We start from the raw sequence: 14,906 nt of genomic DNA on the forward strand, positions 1-14,906 counted from the left end.
GTAGATTCCTCTTACGACCTCATCAGTCCTTCCTTTCCGAAGGTGGTTTCAGACTTCCATCTCAACGAGGACATGGTCTTGCCTTCGCTGTGTTCGAAGCCTAAGCATCCGAAGGAGTCTGCCTTGCATTCCTTGGATGTGGTCCGGGTGATTAGAGTTTACCTGTCTCAACTGAATCCTTCAGAAAGTCAGATTGTCTTTTTGTCCTTCCTGAGGGACCTCGGAAGGGTACGGCTGCGTCTGTGGCAACCATTTCTAAATGGATCAGACAGACAATTGTGCAGGCCTATTCACTTAGGGATTAGGTTCCACCTTTCCCTGTCACGGCACACTCTACCTCTTTTGGCCACAAAGTTTTGAGTGCGGCAGTGCCTTAGAGGGGACAGGGTAGTTTTGTGCCTGTCTCCTCCTGTTGGTGTTTCCCTTTTTTGTTTACTGGGTTTTCACTCCTGTTGAGCTTTCTTGTTGCCCACTGTTTCCTTTTCTGGTTCGAAAAGATTATTTTCTCTTTTGACAGTTACATTTTCCCACCCCTCACATCTACACTGCTTTAGGACGTCCCAGACGTGCAGACTGTATGAGTGGGCGGCGACTGTCAGAGGACGTAAGAGAAAATATAATTTTTCCATTCTATCAAGCTTTTTATAGTACTCGCTGTTCCAGCATGCCCACTTCTATTGATCTGAACCATAACAATTATTTCTATGCTAGCGCTTAGAGCTAACAGCATGATTCCCTCTTTTTGCTATGTGTACAGTGCTTTGCGAAGGTATTTATCCCCCTTGAACTTTGCGACCTTTTGCCACATTTCAGGCTTCAAACATAAAGATATAAAACTGTAATTTTTTGTGAAGAAACAAGTGGGACACAATCATGAAGTGTAACAAAATATATTGGATATTTCAAGCTTTTTTAACAAATAAAAAACTGAAAAATTGGGCGTGCAAAATTATTCAGCCCCCTTAAGTTAATACTTTGTAGTGCCACCTTTTGCTGCGATTACAGCTGTAAGTCGCTTGGGGTATGTCTCTATCAGTTTTGCACATTGAGAGACTTAACATTTTTGACCATTCTTCCTTGCAAAACAGCTCGAGCTCAGTGAGGTTGGATGGAGAGCGTTTGTGAACAGCAGATTTCAGTTCTTTCCACAGATTCTCGACTGGATTCAGGTCTGGACTTTGACTTGGCCATTCTAACACCTGGATATGTTTATTTGCGAACCATTCCATTGTAGATTTTGCTTTATGTTTTGGATCATTGTCTTGTTGGAAGACAAATCTCCGTCGGAGTCTCAGGTCTTTTGCAGACTCCATCAGGTTTTCTTCCAGAATGGTCCTGTATTTGGCTCCATCCATCTTCCTATCAATTTTAACCATCTTCCCTGTCCCTGCTGAAGAAAAGCAGGCCCAAACCATGATGCTGCCACCACCATGTTTGACAGTGGGGGATGGTGTGTTCAGGGTGATGAGCTGTGTTGCTTTTACGCCAAACATAAAGTTTACATTGTTGCCAAAAAGTTCGATTTTGGTTTCATCTGACCAGATCACCTTCTTCCACATGTTTGGTGTGTCTCCCAGGTGGCTTGTGGCAAACTTTAACAACACTTTTTATCAATATCTTTAACCACTTAAGCCCCAGAAGTTTTTACCCCCCATCCTGACCAGGGCCTATTTTGCGATTCGGCACTGCGTGACTTTAACAGACAATTGCGCGGTTGTGCGACGCTGTACCTAAACAAATTGTCCTTTTTTTTCCCACAAACAGAGCTTTCTTTTGGTGGTATTTGATCACCTGTGCGATTTTTTGATCACACGCTATAAACAAAAAAAGAGCGCCAATTTTGCAAAAATAACAATATTTTTCACATTTTTTTATATGAAATTCCCTCCCAAGAAAATGTAAAAATCTATTTTTTTTAACATTTTTGGCCAATTTGTTTTATGCTACCTATGTTTGGTAAAAAAAAATTGCAAAAAGCGTATTTTGATTGGTTTGCGGTAAAAGTTATTGAGTTTACTAACTAAGGGACAGATTTTTGTTGTTTTTTTTTTAACGAGTAATGGCGGCGATCTGCGTTTTTTTTTTTTTTTTTGCGGGACTGCGACATTGCGGCGGACAGATCAGACCCTTGACTGACATTTTTGGGGTTACCAGTGACATTACTGCAGTAATCAGTGCTATACATATGCACTATTACTGTAAAAATGACACTGGCAGTGAATGAGTTAATTTTTTTGGAGAGGGAGGGGTTAAGTGTGTCCCTAGGGGTGTGTTTCTAACTGTGATTGGCTGTGGCTACTAGTGTAAGAACAGAGATCAACGGTCCTACATAGTATAACCGTGTGATCTCCATTCTTACACAGGGAAGAAAGACAGGCGGCTTTGTTTACATTAGCCGCCTGCCTTTCTTCCGGTGTAACGGGCGACCGCGAGTGCCCGGCGGACATCGGGTCCACCAGGCAGATGCGCGGGGGGCGTGACCGCGCCTCCGGCGGCGCGCACTCGCTCCCTAGAGCCTCACAGGCTAGCGACGTAGTCCTACGTCGCTTTGCCTGTGAGGGGCTGACCACCGCAGTAAATAGTCGTGCAGCGGTCGTCAAGCGGTTAAGAAATGGCTTTCTTCTTGCCACTCTTCCATAAAGGCCAGATCTGCGCAGTATACGATTGATTGTTTTCCTAAGGACAGAGTCGCCCACCTCAGCTGTAGATCTCTTCAGTTCATCCAGAGTGATCATGGGCCTCTTGGCTGCATCTCTGATCAGTCTTCTCCTTGTATGAGCTGAACGTTTAGATGGATGGCCAGGTCTTCGTAGATTTGCAGTTGCCTGATACTCCTTCCATTTCAACATTATCACTTGCACAGTGCTCCTTGGGATGTTTAAAGCTTGGGAAATTTTTTTGTATTCAATTCTGGCTTTAAACTTCTCCACAACAGTATCTCAGACCTGCCTGGTGTGTTCCTTGTTCTTCATGATGCTCTCTGCGCTTTAAACGAACCTCTGAGACTATCACAGTGCAGGTGCATTTATACGGAGACTTGATTACACACAGGTGGATTCTATTTATCATCATTAGTCATTTAGGTCAACATTGGATCTTTCAGAGATCCTCACTGAACTTCTGGAGAGAGTTTGCTGCACTGAAAGTAAAGGGGCTGAATAATTTTGCACGCCCAATTTTTCAGTTTTTTATTTGTTAACAAAGTTTGAAATATCCAATAAATTTCATTCCACTTCATGACTGTGTCCCACTTGTTGATTCTTCACAAAAAATTACCGTTTTATATCTTTATGTTTGAAGCCTGAAATGTGGCAAAAGGTCGCAAAGTTCAAGGGGGCCGAATACTTTCGCAAGGCACTGTATATACCATGATTTCATGTCTCTGAAAATGCTGATTAATTGTATGTAATTGAACAGTGATGTAAATCACACAGCAACATACATTTTCAATTAATAAAAAAAAGTTTTTAATTTGCAAACTGGATGCTCTTGCATGCAAATTGGAAAGATGATCAATTCATCTGAAAGAAAACACACGTTGAGATGGATTTTCTGCATTTCTATTCCACGCACACATTCAATTTTTTTTTTTTTCTCCTTCTCTTTTAACGAACAAAGTGTTTTATCAGCTCTGCCTTAAGCAGATTGGAATTTTTCTTTTGACAACAGACATTTGTCATAAGCATTGTTGTTTTAAAAAGTCAAACGTCTACTAGCTCAGGAAATCACTAACTACAGAAGATTCTTTAAATATCAGGAAATGGGATGCATGCAGAAGATTGCAGGTGAATGTTGTCTGGAATTTTAATAAATCTTTTTCAAAAAATAGATTTAGTTTTGGATGAAATTTATAACACATGCAATTTGCACATTTCTAAAAATGGGGCATTCATTTTGATATTATGCAAATTCTTATGCTTATATCTGTTTCTTTTCTAGATTAAGCCCAATGACATGACAGAGAACTGTTTTTGGTTGAATGTACGGGATGAAAAATATGAAGATAAAGAGTTATTTTGTCAACTTGAGAATGCCTTCTCATGTCAAAGAAAAGGTAATGTAAAATATAAAGTTAAGTCATTGTTAATGTTTTTTTTTTTTTTTTTTACTATTTATGGTATTGCCACATGTCTGCTAAAGGGTCATGCATTTCTTTGCATGTCAGGAAAGTGTACCATTTGGGCACATTCTCGACACCCACAAGGTGTGAACCTAGCCTATGGGTTCTTTTGCATGGCCGTCAGCAGTTCAATTATGTTTTTTTTGCTAAGAAAATACTGAAGACTGAAGAACTACTGATTCAATTTCCATCAGTTTATCTCTTTTTTTTTTTTTTACTAATTATATTTGCCTAAGATGGGGCATAATCAGAACAGGCATAAACCAAATACATCTGTTCAGTTCCCTGTGTGGCCAAACAAGGTCCTTACTTGTGTATACACTATAGTACGCCCAAGTGAGTGAGGCTTAAAAAAATGTATGCAGTTGAAAAAGAAAAGTAATTTCTTTGGTGTAAGACATGGTTCTCAAAAGTACAAAAGGTGAAAACATGAAGTATAAGGCCACAGGGTACAGGTCAATCACATAATAAGACCTTATAAAGAATGTTAGTCAAATACCAAAGGGAAACATGCTGTCTTATGAACAAAATTGTGATTCAAAATCAAGATCACAGCACAGTGTTACTGACTAACAATATACAGTACATCAAGCATATTGCCTACTAGGCAGTGAGAATCAAAGCCTATAGAATGAGAGTTTGTAAGAAATCATGTCTAGGTAGGAGAGAAGACAAAGAAGAAGAAAAAGGGAAAACAAAGAAAGCAAGGGGGGTGTCCAGGGGTCCGGTGGGGAACCAGACTCTAATGTGGGCAAGAAGTAGGGCTAAGCAGGGATGTAGTGGGAATGCTAGGGTAGTGGCTAGGAATCATTAAAATATAGGGGTAGAAAATTTTAAGTCAAGTGTTTGCACACCTTTGTGTAATGATCAACTATATCCTGCAGAAGCACTTCAATTTTAGCATGAATCTGCGTTTAGCTATAGTAAGGGAAGCACAGTCAGCAAATAGCTGGTATTCATGCTCCTGGAAGACGAGCAACTTTTTTTTTTAAAAATGAAAACTAATTTGTGTAGCACTCTCCCAGATAGACTGCTAGGTTTGAGTAGGCACATTTAGTTCAATGGTTCTCCTGTTCTCAGCAGAGCAGCATGTGATTGCTTTAGGCTGCTCTGGGCTCTGCAAGCTGCAAATTTGATTGCTTTCTTCTGTCTTCTAGAGACATCCAGAATGTAGTGTTTGTAGGAGAGTCAAGTGAGTTGCCTGAAGCCCCAGCCAATCCCTGGGGAGGTGTGCCCAAATGGTGGGTGGGGAGTGGATAAATAATTTGTAACCCCAAAAAGCAGGGTCTTTCCCAAGGAGGAGAGGTTCCCAGCCAGAGGGGCTATTGCTTTTTCTGGCGGTCCTACTGAAGGAGACTGTGTAATTGGGGACACTCGTGCGCTGCTAGAGTAATTTAGTATAAATAACCCCGTTGGAAATTAAACTGCTGCAACCACCAAAATCAAGCTATCTGCGTTTTAAATTAATTACAAAATGAGTACGTGTGTAGTAGTCCGCTGTTTGGATACATACTATTACATGCTTAAAAATAATAATAAATCTTGTGATTATGTGGCAATCCCATGTGCTGCATAAACATTGCAATAATCTATATATAAGAAAAGTTTCAATATGTGAACTTGTGCATCATCATAAGTATACACCATTGTGAAAAAAAACTTCAGATTCCAAAACGTATATACACAAAACACACCAAAAACAGTGAAAAAAGCAATGTTGTTTTTTTTTTTTTTTATTATTTATTTATTTTTTTTTTTTGGGGGGGTCTTTTTACAATTAAGTAGTTTTAAAGTTTGTAAAACTTCAGTGCATACGTGATTCAAAGTGCCTTTATAAGGGTTCTGTGATCTATTATGGTTACTTATTTTGTGACTAGCCACCTTATAAGCCACTTCCTCTAAGTGCAATGCACACTCACCTGAGATAAAATACAGATTCACAGTAACCGCTAAAAGACAACCTTGCAGTGATCCTCTATCCACCTTTTGGATCCTCCTCGATCCCGACCGATCAGACTGGGATGGAATACAGACTTGCATAAAGGCTAAGCCAGCCTTGGACTGTTTCTTTATCCACCCTTTATGATCCTCCTCTATTCTGTGTGATCAGAATCCATAGATGTATTTAAAGCAAAATGGGTTAATCATGCAGCATAATAAACAGGCAAAAAATTTGGGGGAGCATACCCATGTATTTCTAAAGCTGCTGCAGCTATGAACCAAAAGACATGTATATTAAAAAAGAATAGCGCGCAAATGCAAAAGAAATAACTACCAAATCTGAAGACAATCCATAAATAAAAATGGGGGTTTGGTCCCTAAATTTTTATTTATGGATTGTCTTCAGATTTGGTAGTTATTTCTTTTGCATTTGCGCGCTATTCTTTTTTAATAATCATGCAGCATAGTTTTAAAATTGTATTAATTTAAAAGCAAAATTAATACATTCACATTAAGAACTTGTAAAATGCCTTGAGTAAATTCCACATAGACACAGACTTTGCAAGATCTGTATTTTATCTCAGACGAGCTTGCTTTGCACTTAGAGGAGGGATACAACATGTCTGGTCACAAAATCAAGAACCACTATATATCACAGAATACTTATAAAACTCTTTAAATCACTTATGCACTGAAGTTTCACAAAATTTCAAACTACTTTATTGGGAGAAGACCCACAAATTGCTTCTCTCACTGTTTTTGGTGCATGTTGTGTATAAAAAAAAACTTTTTTTGATGCACAAGTTCACAAATTGAAACTATTTATACATATAGAGATCATTGCAATATTTTATACAGCACATGGGATTGCCACATGTTAACAAGGTTTATTATTATTATTATTATTTGCAAGCATTTATTAGTATATACCGAAACAGTGCACTACGACACACATACTAATTTTCTAACTGAAGGAGATTGCCTGTCTCATTGAGGTCCCAGCTGTGCTTAGCTGGGAGGGCTATCCTGCTACAAGTTCTTTGGAAGCCAAAAATGGGTTCCACTTAGAATCTGATCTGGAAGCTTCACAGAGGAGTCTGCCTGCCTGAGTCTGAGGGAGACATCAAAGTCTTATGGACACAGAGTACAGACCTAAGGAAAAATGATCCCAGTGACTGTTGCTGCTGCTAACCCCTTGTGCACTAAGTTAAGGCTTGCCTGGCGTGACCCAGAACATTGCTAATGGTGTCGCAGTGCTGTCCCCTTTATGCCCTACTGCTCAAAGAACTGTATTAAGAAGTAGCTGCCAAGGGAACAGTGTCCACACATTGCTGCGTAGTGTTCTGGAGTATCCCACTGCTCCGCAGTCTCCATCCAACTTATTCTGCAATAAACTTTTAAGATGGTAACCCCTAGACTGTGTTCTGAGCCAGAGGAGTAAAAGTTGCTGTTTGCCTGGGTGCCGCTATACAAAGGCAAAAGATCCTGGGACACAAATCAGTAACCCTTGGTGAATGCTACATTTGTTTCCCTGCATGAAAGCTTTGAACATATGAAAGTGTAAAGCCCCATACACATGGGCCAAATGCCGGCTGACATTATCAGGTTCAAAATAAAATGTAAAAAAACGTCCGACATTCGGACAGTGTGTATGCCAGCCGACCGGCTCCTGTCAGACATGCATGCTGGAAAACCAGCAGCCGATCGGCTGGGGTGTTCCGGCGGGCCGGTCAGAACACAACCACTCAGTGGGGGGGATCGGTGCGGTACTAACGTTGTATCGTTAGTACAGCAGCTCTGACTGGACATTTTTTTGATCAACTCTATTAGTTGTGTACCAGGCTTAAGGGGCTAATCTAAGATCTTAGAAAGAAGATAAAATATAGGTATGCTATTTGTGACAATCAGTCAAACCTTTTTTATAAAAAAAAAAAAAAAAAACTTTAATGTTTATTTAGATTTTTGTGATACAGAGTCAATATCTTTTTTATATGAACAGGTACTTGGAGAGCAAATATATGAAATAAACTAGTACAATAAGACACTTTGTGATAGCCTGTGCTAATTATTCAAGAAAACTAAAAACACATGTAGATAGGTGCATTGCTTATAGATTGTATATTTAACACAGATAGGACAGATGGGCAGGTGGTCCTGTCAGGTTTTGGAATTTGACGTTGAATTATATGGAGAATGCGTCAAGGCAGGGATATACGTTTAGTGTGGGCAAGCCTGGGGTTTCCACTTTTTTTGGAAGCTTGGAATTTGTAGGTGGGCCTTGGCGTATGTGTATTCCATCAAACAATGGTTGTTTAATGATGATATTATCACAGTGATGGATAGGGGGTTTAGAGATTTCCAATTTCTAGCAGTAACTAGACATGGGGCAATAAAGATGTGGGATATGATGGTTTGTGTGTGTGGAGGCAAGCGGTTAATGTTTAAACCCAAAATGACCATTTGCGCAGACAGGGAAATAAAGATGTAAGGATAGAGGAGAAAAATCTAATTAGGGTAGACTAGAAGGGCTTTAAATTGGGGCAAGCCCACCAAATATGTAGAGGGGTTCCAAGATGTCCACATTCTCTCCAGCAGGTAGGTAGCGTAGAGGGGTAGATCCTCATCAGTTTAGTTGTTTTTGGTTACCAGTTGTGAAAAATCTTTTTTACAGTTTCCCACTGTAGTATACAGCTGGAGACCTTTTTGTGGTCTTTACAGGGTTTGCCACCATTGTTGTGGTGTGTAGTTAAAATTTATAATGTTTTCCCAGTGCATCATTGCTGAAGTTTTTCATTCTACTGTGGGGTCAGTGATGAGCTTGTATATGTAGGAATTGCTTCTTTGGTGGGGCTTCTCCAAAATTTCAAGAGGCGACAAAAAAAAAAAAAAAAAAAAGGGCGGGTTCTTCGACCATGATATGCGTGAGAGGGCTGAACGGATTCTGAGAAATTTGAGAAAGTCCTTAGAAGGGATGTGATGGTTCTTTTTGTAGGTGTTGGAATGAGATGATCAATGCATTTTGGTAGATATCTCAGATTGTTTGGAGGCCAAAGAAAGACAGTTTGATATTGAAATATCAGGTGTGATGGCTTGTATCATGTTGAGATGTACAAGGTTCAGGAGTCTGACGGTTATGCCTCCACAGTGTTGATAGGCTGCTCGCCATGTACTGATAGTTGTGGTAAGATAGCATTTTTGTCCATTTTTGTCCATGTTGTTGCAGAAGTAGTGCACTGAGGAGCATCTTGGGGCAAGTTGCTAAGGTTGTTACTTCTATCTGGAGCTAAGTATGTTGTTGGTTAGTTTTCTGCTATTGTTTAGCTTAATCAAGAATGATTGCCTTAAAGTATGCAGGGATGTTTGGTGCTCCTATACCACCTGCAGACATTGGTGAGCATTTGATTCTGTAGTGTTTCCCATTTCATATAAAGGAAGCCAATATTGCTTGTAATTTGTAGGTACAGCTTGATTACCACAATGCACCCACCCCATGAGACTTGGATATTTTGTAAGTCGCAAACTTTTTTTTGAAGATCATATATCAGATGTGTGAAGATAGGTAGGAGCAGGGGCATTGTCAGACCACATAATGGTGTCAACTTTGGCATCATGGACAGCTCGGAGGGTATGTTTGTCTACCAGAAACATATCCATTCTGTAGTAAGATTTTTGGGTGTAGGAATAGAAGATGTAATACTTCTCCGTGCCATGTAGCCATGTGCCATGTGATCTCCAGGGATCACATAAGTCTTCAGATCGAAGTAGAGAAGGAGAGAGCAGTGGATTGTTTAAGGGAAAGGTTTGAGGAGTCTAAATCCGGATCTACTATTGGGTTAAAATCGCCACATATGATTAGGGTATTTTGTCAGAAGGGTTCTAGTTTCCCCATAGCAGTTTTGTACAACTGGCCTTGGTGGTTATTCGGGGCATAGACATTGACAAAAGTCATAATTGTATTGTTAATGGATGCATGTCATATGATATATCTGCCATAGGGGTCACTTTCAGAATGAAGTAGTTGGAATGGTACTGTGAAACGTATAGCAATGAGGACACCTACTTTTTTAATTGGGAATCCAGAAAAGAAACCATATGGAAACTGTTTGAGAGCATGATGGGGGTTTGCGAGAGGAGAAATGAGTCTCTTGCACGCATATGAGGTCAGAGTTGAGTCTTAGGGCCCTTTCCGTAGTAGTCGTCTTTTAAAAGGCGAGTTTAGGCTTTTAACTTTCAGGGAGGTGATAGCCATAGCCGTTGCTTGTTAGTGGTAAAACTTAAGAAAAAAAAGCGCACAAGGGGAAGGAAGAGCACCTGCTATTGTAGTACTCCCAATGCTTAAGTACGTATTCTATATCACAAATATTAACATTGATAAACAGTCAGTATTACAGTGTAGTTATTTTTATATATATATATATATATATATATATATATATATATATATATATATATATATATATATATATATATATAAACGTAAAAGGCTTTTAAAAATTATAATAAATGTAAAACACACTTTTCGATTCAAGAGAGAGAGCTTAGCACTCTGTGGTACCTGGGGGATAGTACAGAGATGACAATCAGTTAAAGTTTTGCTTTCATTTTGTAACTTGTGTGTCCCCTGTAGCGTGTTGCTGAAGGTGGCACCTACTTTTTTCTGTACCACAGTTTTCTGAAATCAGTCAATCATGCCATTGAGTAACAAACATACACTTTGCCCAGCCCAGATTTGTCTAGTTTCTATCATACTGCCTGAGGAAACATTTGTACTGTATGCAAATTGTTAGAGCAAATGGTGCCATGTAAAACCTATGCATTGGTGACATACCAAATCTTTTGTGCCCTTTTTTTATAGTTTACTTAACAGTATTGATTAGTGATTTCTTAAAGAAAATATATTTGTGCAGCACTGTTTCTTCCCACTCTTCCCTAAGTGTTTTGTCTCTATTATGCACAAGACATTCTTTACAATCCATGTTACAACATAATGTAAAATTAAATGGTTGCTTAGCTCTTTCTTCACCTTACCCGGTTATAATGTACACACTTGTTTTCTTTTTTGCTTTTTTTTTTTTAATCTAAATTATTCTATGCAGTGTTTGTACCACCATCAGGAGTGTTTGTTGTTTGTGCAATCATGCATCCTTCATTTTTCTTTTCTCCTTTGTTCCTATGGCTTAGCAGTTATAAAACTAGTACACAGAATGACAGTTCAGCATTAACATTCGTGTATGCTTTATAGAAATGTCACAAGATGTCACTCTTGTTCTTGCTGTGGGGAAAAAAAAAGAAAAAAGGAAAAAAGTTTTTCTCATCTCCTGTCAGGAACAATTTCTGTGTACTATGTTTTATATCTTTAGTTCATTCACTTAAGTAGTTCAGTGCCACAATGACACACATGTTGACCTTAGATCAGTCATTGTGTGATATTGCTTTCTTCCCCCTATATTGAAGAGCCGCGGCCTGCCTTAGCATTGCCAAACCATCATTCCTCCAGAATTTGGAATTTATTAAATTTTAAAATTCACTTAAAAACAATTATTGGTGCATGTTCTCTTGGTATTGTATAATAAAATATAGAGTCTGAGCCCTGGTGCTCATAAATATACTTGCCTTTATAAAATTACCATTTATGGAACAGCAGCAGCTCATCTATTAGTCTAAGGAAATCCTATCCATATATAGCTCAAGGCTTGCAATCCAGCACTTCTTTATCTTTTATAAATCTCATGTGCTGTGTTGATAGGTAAAGACTGTATGAAAAAAGAATGTGTGAAATTTCCTAAAACAGGAACAGATAGAATATGGAGTACTGTGCAGTAGTATAGCCAATAAGCTTCTAATTTAACCACTTCAGCTCAGGAAGGTTTACCCTCTTCATGACCAGGCCACTTTTCGCAATAGAGCACTGCAGTACGAGACAATTGCGCTGTCGTGTGACATTGTATCCAAATGAAATGTATGTTCTTTTTTTCCCACAAATAACACTTTCTTTTGGTGGCATTTGATCACAGTTTGCAGTTTTTATTTTTTGTGCTATGTACAAAAAAAAGACAAACAATTTTGAAAAACAAAAAATACAAAAGAAACAAAACATGTTTTACTTTCTGCTATAAAACATTCCCAATAAAAAAATCTAATTTCTCTATCGCTCATTGACAGACGTAGTCTTCTTGATTCTCAAGAGCTGGGTTATGTTGTCTCCGCAGGAGTAGGACTAGGCAGAATGACAAAACGTTCTGGCTCCACCCTAGGGGGCAGTCCCTGAGGGTATATCCTCCCTCTCTCTGCTACAGGGAATCAGTTTTTTTCTGTCTAGTCAGGAGTAAGGACCTAAGTTCCTTGCTGGGATCTTTTGGTCCTGGCAAGACTTTTTTTCTTTAAGAAAAAGACATTTTTTTAGGTAGTTTTCTCCAGTGTTTTTTTCCTGTGAGATCTTCAAGCAAAAATGCCGGACTGGGCGACACTTGTGGTCACCCCAGCCGGCCTACGAGCACGTGCAGACCAGGCATTGCGCTTGGTCGGCCGCGACATATTCAAGTAAGTATGCGGGGCCGGGCGACGGGCTGGATGTGAGATCCAGTGGTCACCCCGGTCTCTGCCTAAAAGCGCGTGCAGACCAGTGCGCTGAGTCGGCCGCGACGGAGTCCCAGTAAAGGGACTGTCTTTGCGAGTTAAAAGCTCGCTTGGACGCCAGGACCAGAGAGTCGAGGCGTCCACAAACCCCCACCTCGGTGGAGAGGGTATTATGAAGAGAGGGTGCCTGTCGGTTCGGTATGGTGAGTAAAACGTTCCCTTTTTTCCTCATTTATGAGGCAGTATATATTATGGGCCCCTCCATATATGGTCAGTATATATCTGACATTTACAAGTCCCCCTTGTAATACAGCATGTGTTTGTGGGAAGTGGACTTGGTTCAAGAGCTAACACTCTACCCAGCAGACTGTAACATTACAGCAAACAGAGGAGGTATAATCCTACCTTATGTGCAGTGTATCCCTGTAGATCCATATGTCACCTCTCAGCAGAGTGCAGGTGGATGTGCTGGGAAGACGATATCGGCGGTCCGCCGCCATTTTGCCGTAGACCGAATGCATGTATGTCCTCAGGTCACGCCGGCCGCCATGTTTTTGGAGTCTTATGTCTCTTCTATGGGGGCGGCCATGTTTTGTGAGCCCAGCTTCCTCGTGGAGGGCTGGGAACGCCGGAAGGCGTACACAGGGGGCGGAGCCACGCCTTCTGCCCGGGAAAAAGCAAACAGCTCCTTCCAGTCTGTGTAAGACAGACGCTGGCTGCAGTTTGTTGGAAACTGCACTGCATCGGTTGGTGAGCCTTGGGGGTCCCTCTCTCTCTCTCTGGGATCGAGAAGCAGGTACTCTGAGGGGCGCTATTGCGCTAGGGGGAGACACACAAAAAAAAAAAAAAAAAAAAAAAAAGAGTTTTTTTGTTTATTGCTGGCAAAAGTGTCCTGTATTAACATGGACCCTGCCACTCATGTATCTCCTCCGGATCCCCTCGAGGGGTCTGCGGGATCCTCCAGCACCCCATTGACAATTGAATCTTTGTCAGCCATTATGGAAACTTTTGTGTCCCGGGTGGAAGTGGCTTGTCAGGGACAGGGCGCAAGAAAGCGACCCCCGCCTAACCCCTTATTATCTGAAACCTCGGATTCAGACTCTGAGCCTATTTCTGCAGTTGCAGGTACTTCATCTGGTATTGGTGTCTCGGGTCCTGTCTCTTCAGACAGTGAGGAGGATGTTTCGGCATCAGCCATAGCCCGAGAGGAAGCGTTGGTAAACGCACTCATTGTATCTGTTCAAGAGACTTTAAGGTTACAGGGTATTCCATCAGAAATAGCTGAAACTGAGATCCCTTTTGGGACTAAAAAGCGCATCAAAGTGGCAAAGGTTTTTCCATTGCCCAAATGTTTTGGCAATCCAATCGATGAAGAATGGCGTCTGCCAAAACGCACTTTTAATATTTCCAAACGCATTGACAGGCGTTATCCGTTTGAGGAAACCCTTATTAAGAAATGGACAGAACCACCTGTGGTGGATTCACCAATTGCTAGATTGAATAAAGCCACGGTTATTCCTTTAGAAGACGCTCCGTCTTTTAAAGATCCAGTGGATCGCAAGATAGAAGCTATGTCTTGCACCATGTTTTCCTTGATTGGATCAGCTTTCAGGCCAATAATTGCTATTGGTCTGGTTTCGCAGGCTGTAACTGAATGGACCAAGTGGTTACGCCGGGACTTAGAAGAAGTCCCTCAGGCGGTATCAGATTTGTTGGAACAAATGATACAGGGGTTACAGTTTGTATGTGATGCGGCGTTAGACGCCACTCCATTAATGGCGCGAGCATCAGTCTCAGCAGTGGTTCTCAGGCGTACACTGTGGCTAAAAGGTTGGATAGCCGACCAAGGTTCCAAAAAAGCATTGGCTAATATCCCCTTTTCAGGAGAACGTCTATTTGGAGCCAACTTAGATGAGATCATTAAGGATCTCACCGGTGGAAAAAGCACCTTTTTACCGCAAAATTTTAAAGGTAGAGGAACTCGTCAAAGACGAGGGCCTTCTTTTTCTGCTCACAAGAGGTTTTTTCGTCCAGCGGGTGAAAAAACTAAGTCCTCCAAGGTTCCTACAGGAGGCGTCAGGGGTTGTTGGTCGGGCAAGCAAAAGCCCGCCCCCTCCAGACCTGAAGATAAACCATCCAAAGCCTGAAGGTGCGCCCCCACCCATAACTGGGGTGGGGGGACGTCTTCGCCGGTTCCCGGATCCATGGCTTTCCAGAATCCCGGACAAATGGGTTTGCGAAGTCATAAAGTCAGGGTACAAGATCGAGT

At 40.8% G+C, this 14,906-nt stretch overlaps 1 protein-coding gene across 1 annotated transcript in view; it reads left to right on the forward strand.

Moving 5' to 3' along the window:
• The window catches only part of DIAPH3 (diaphanous related formin 3), a 1,357,913-nt gene that overhangs the window by 666,018 nt on the left and 676,989 nt on the right, over positions 1–14,906 (forward strand). The window contains exon 17 of the mRNA XM_082245041.1: positions 3,940–4,054. Coding sequence (XP_082101167.1) covers positions 3,940–4,054 — 115 coding nt within the window. The remainder of the gene's footprint in view (positions 1–3,939; positions 4,055–14,906) is intronic.

This window comes from Pelophylax lessonae (genome assembly GCF_965119305.1).
Source record: "Pelophylax lessonae genome assembly, chromosome: 2".
Taxonomy (NCBI): Eukaryota; Metazoa; Chordata; class Amphibia; order Anura; family Ranidae; genus Pelophylax; species Pelophylax lessonae.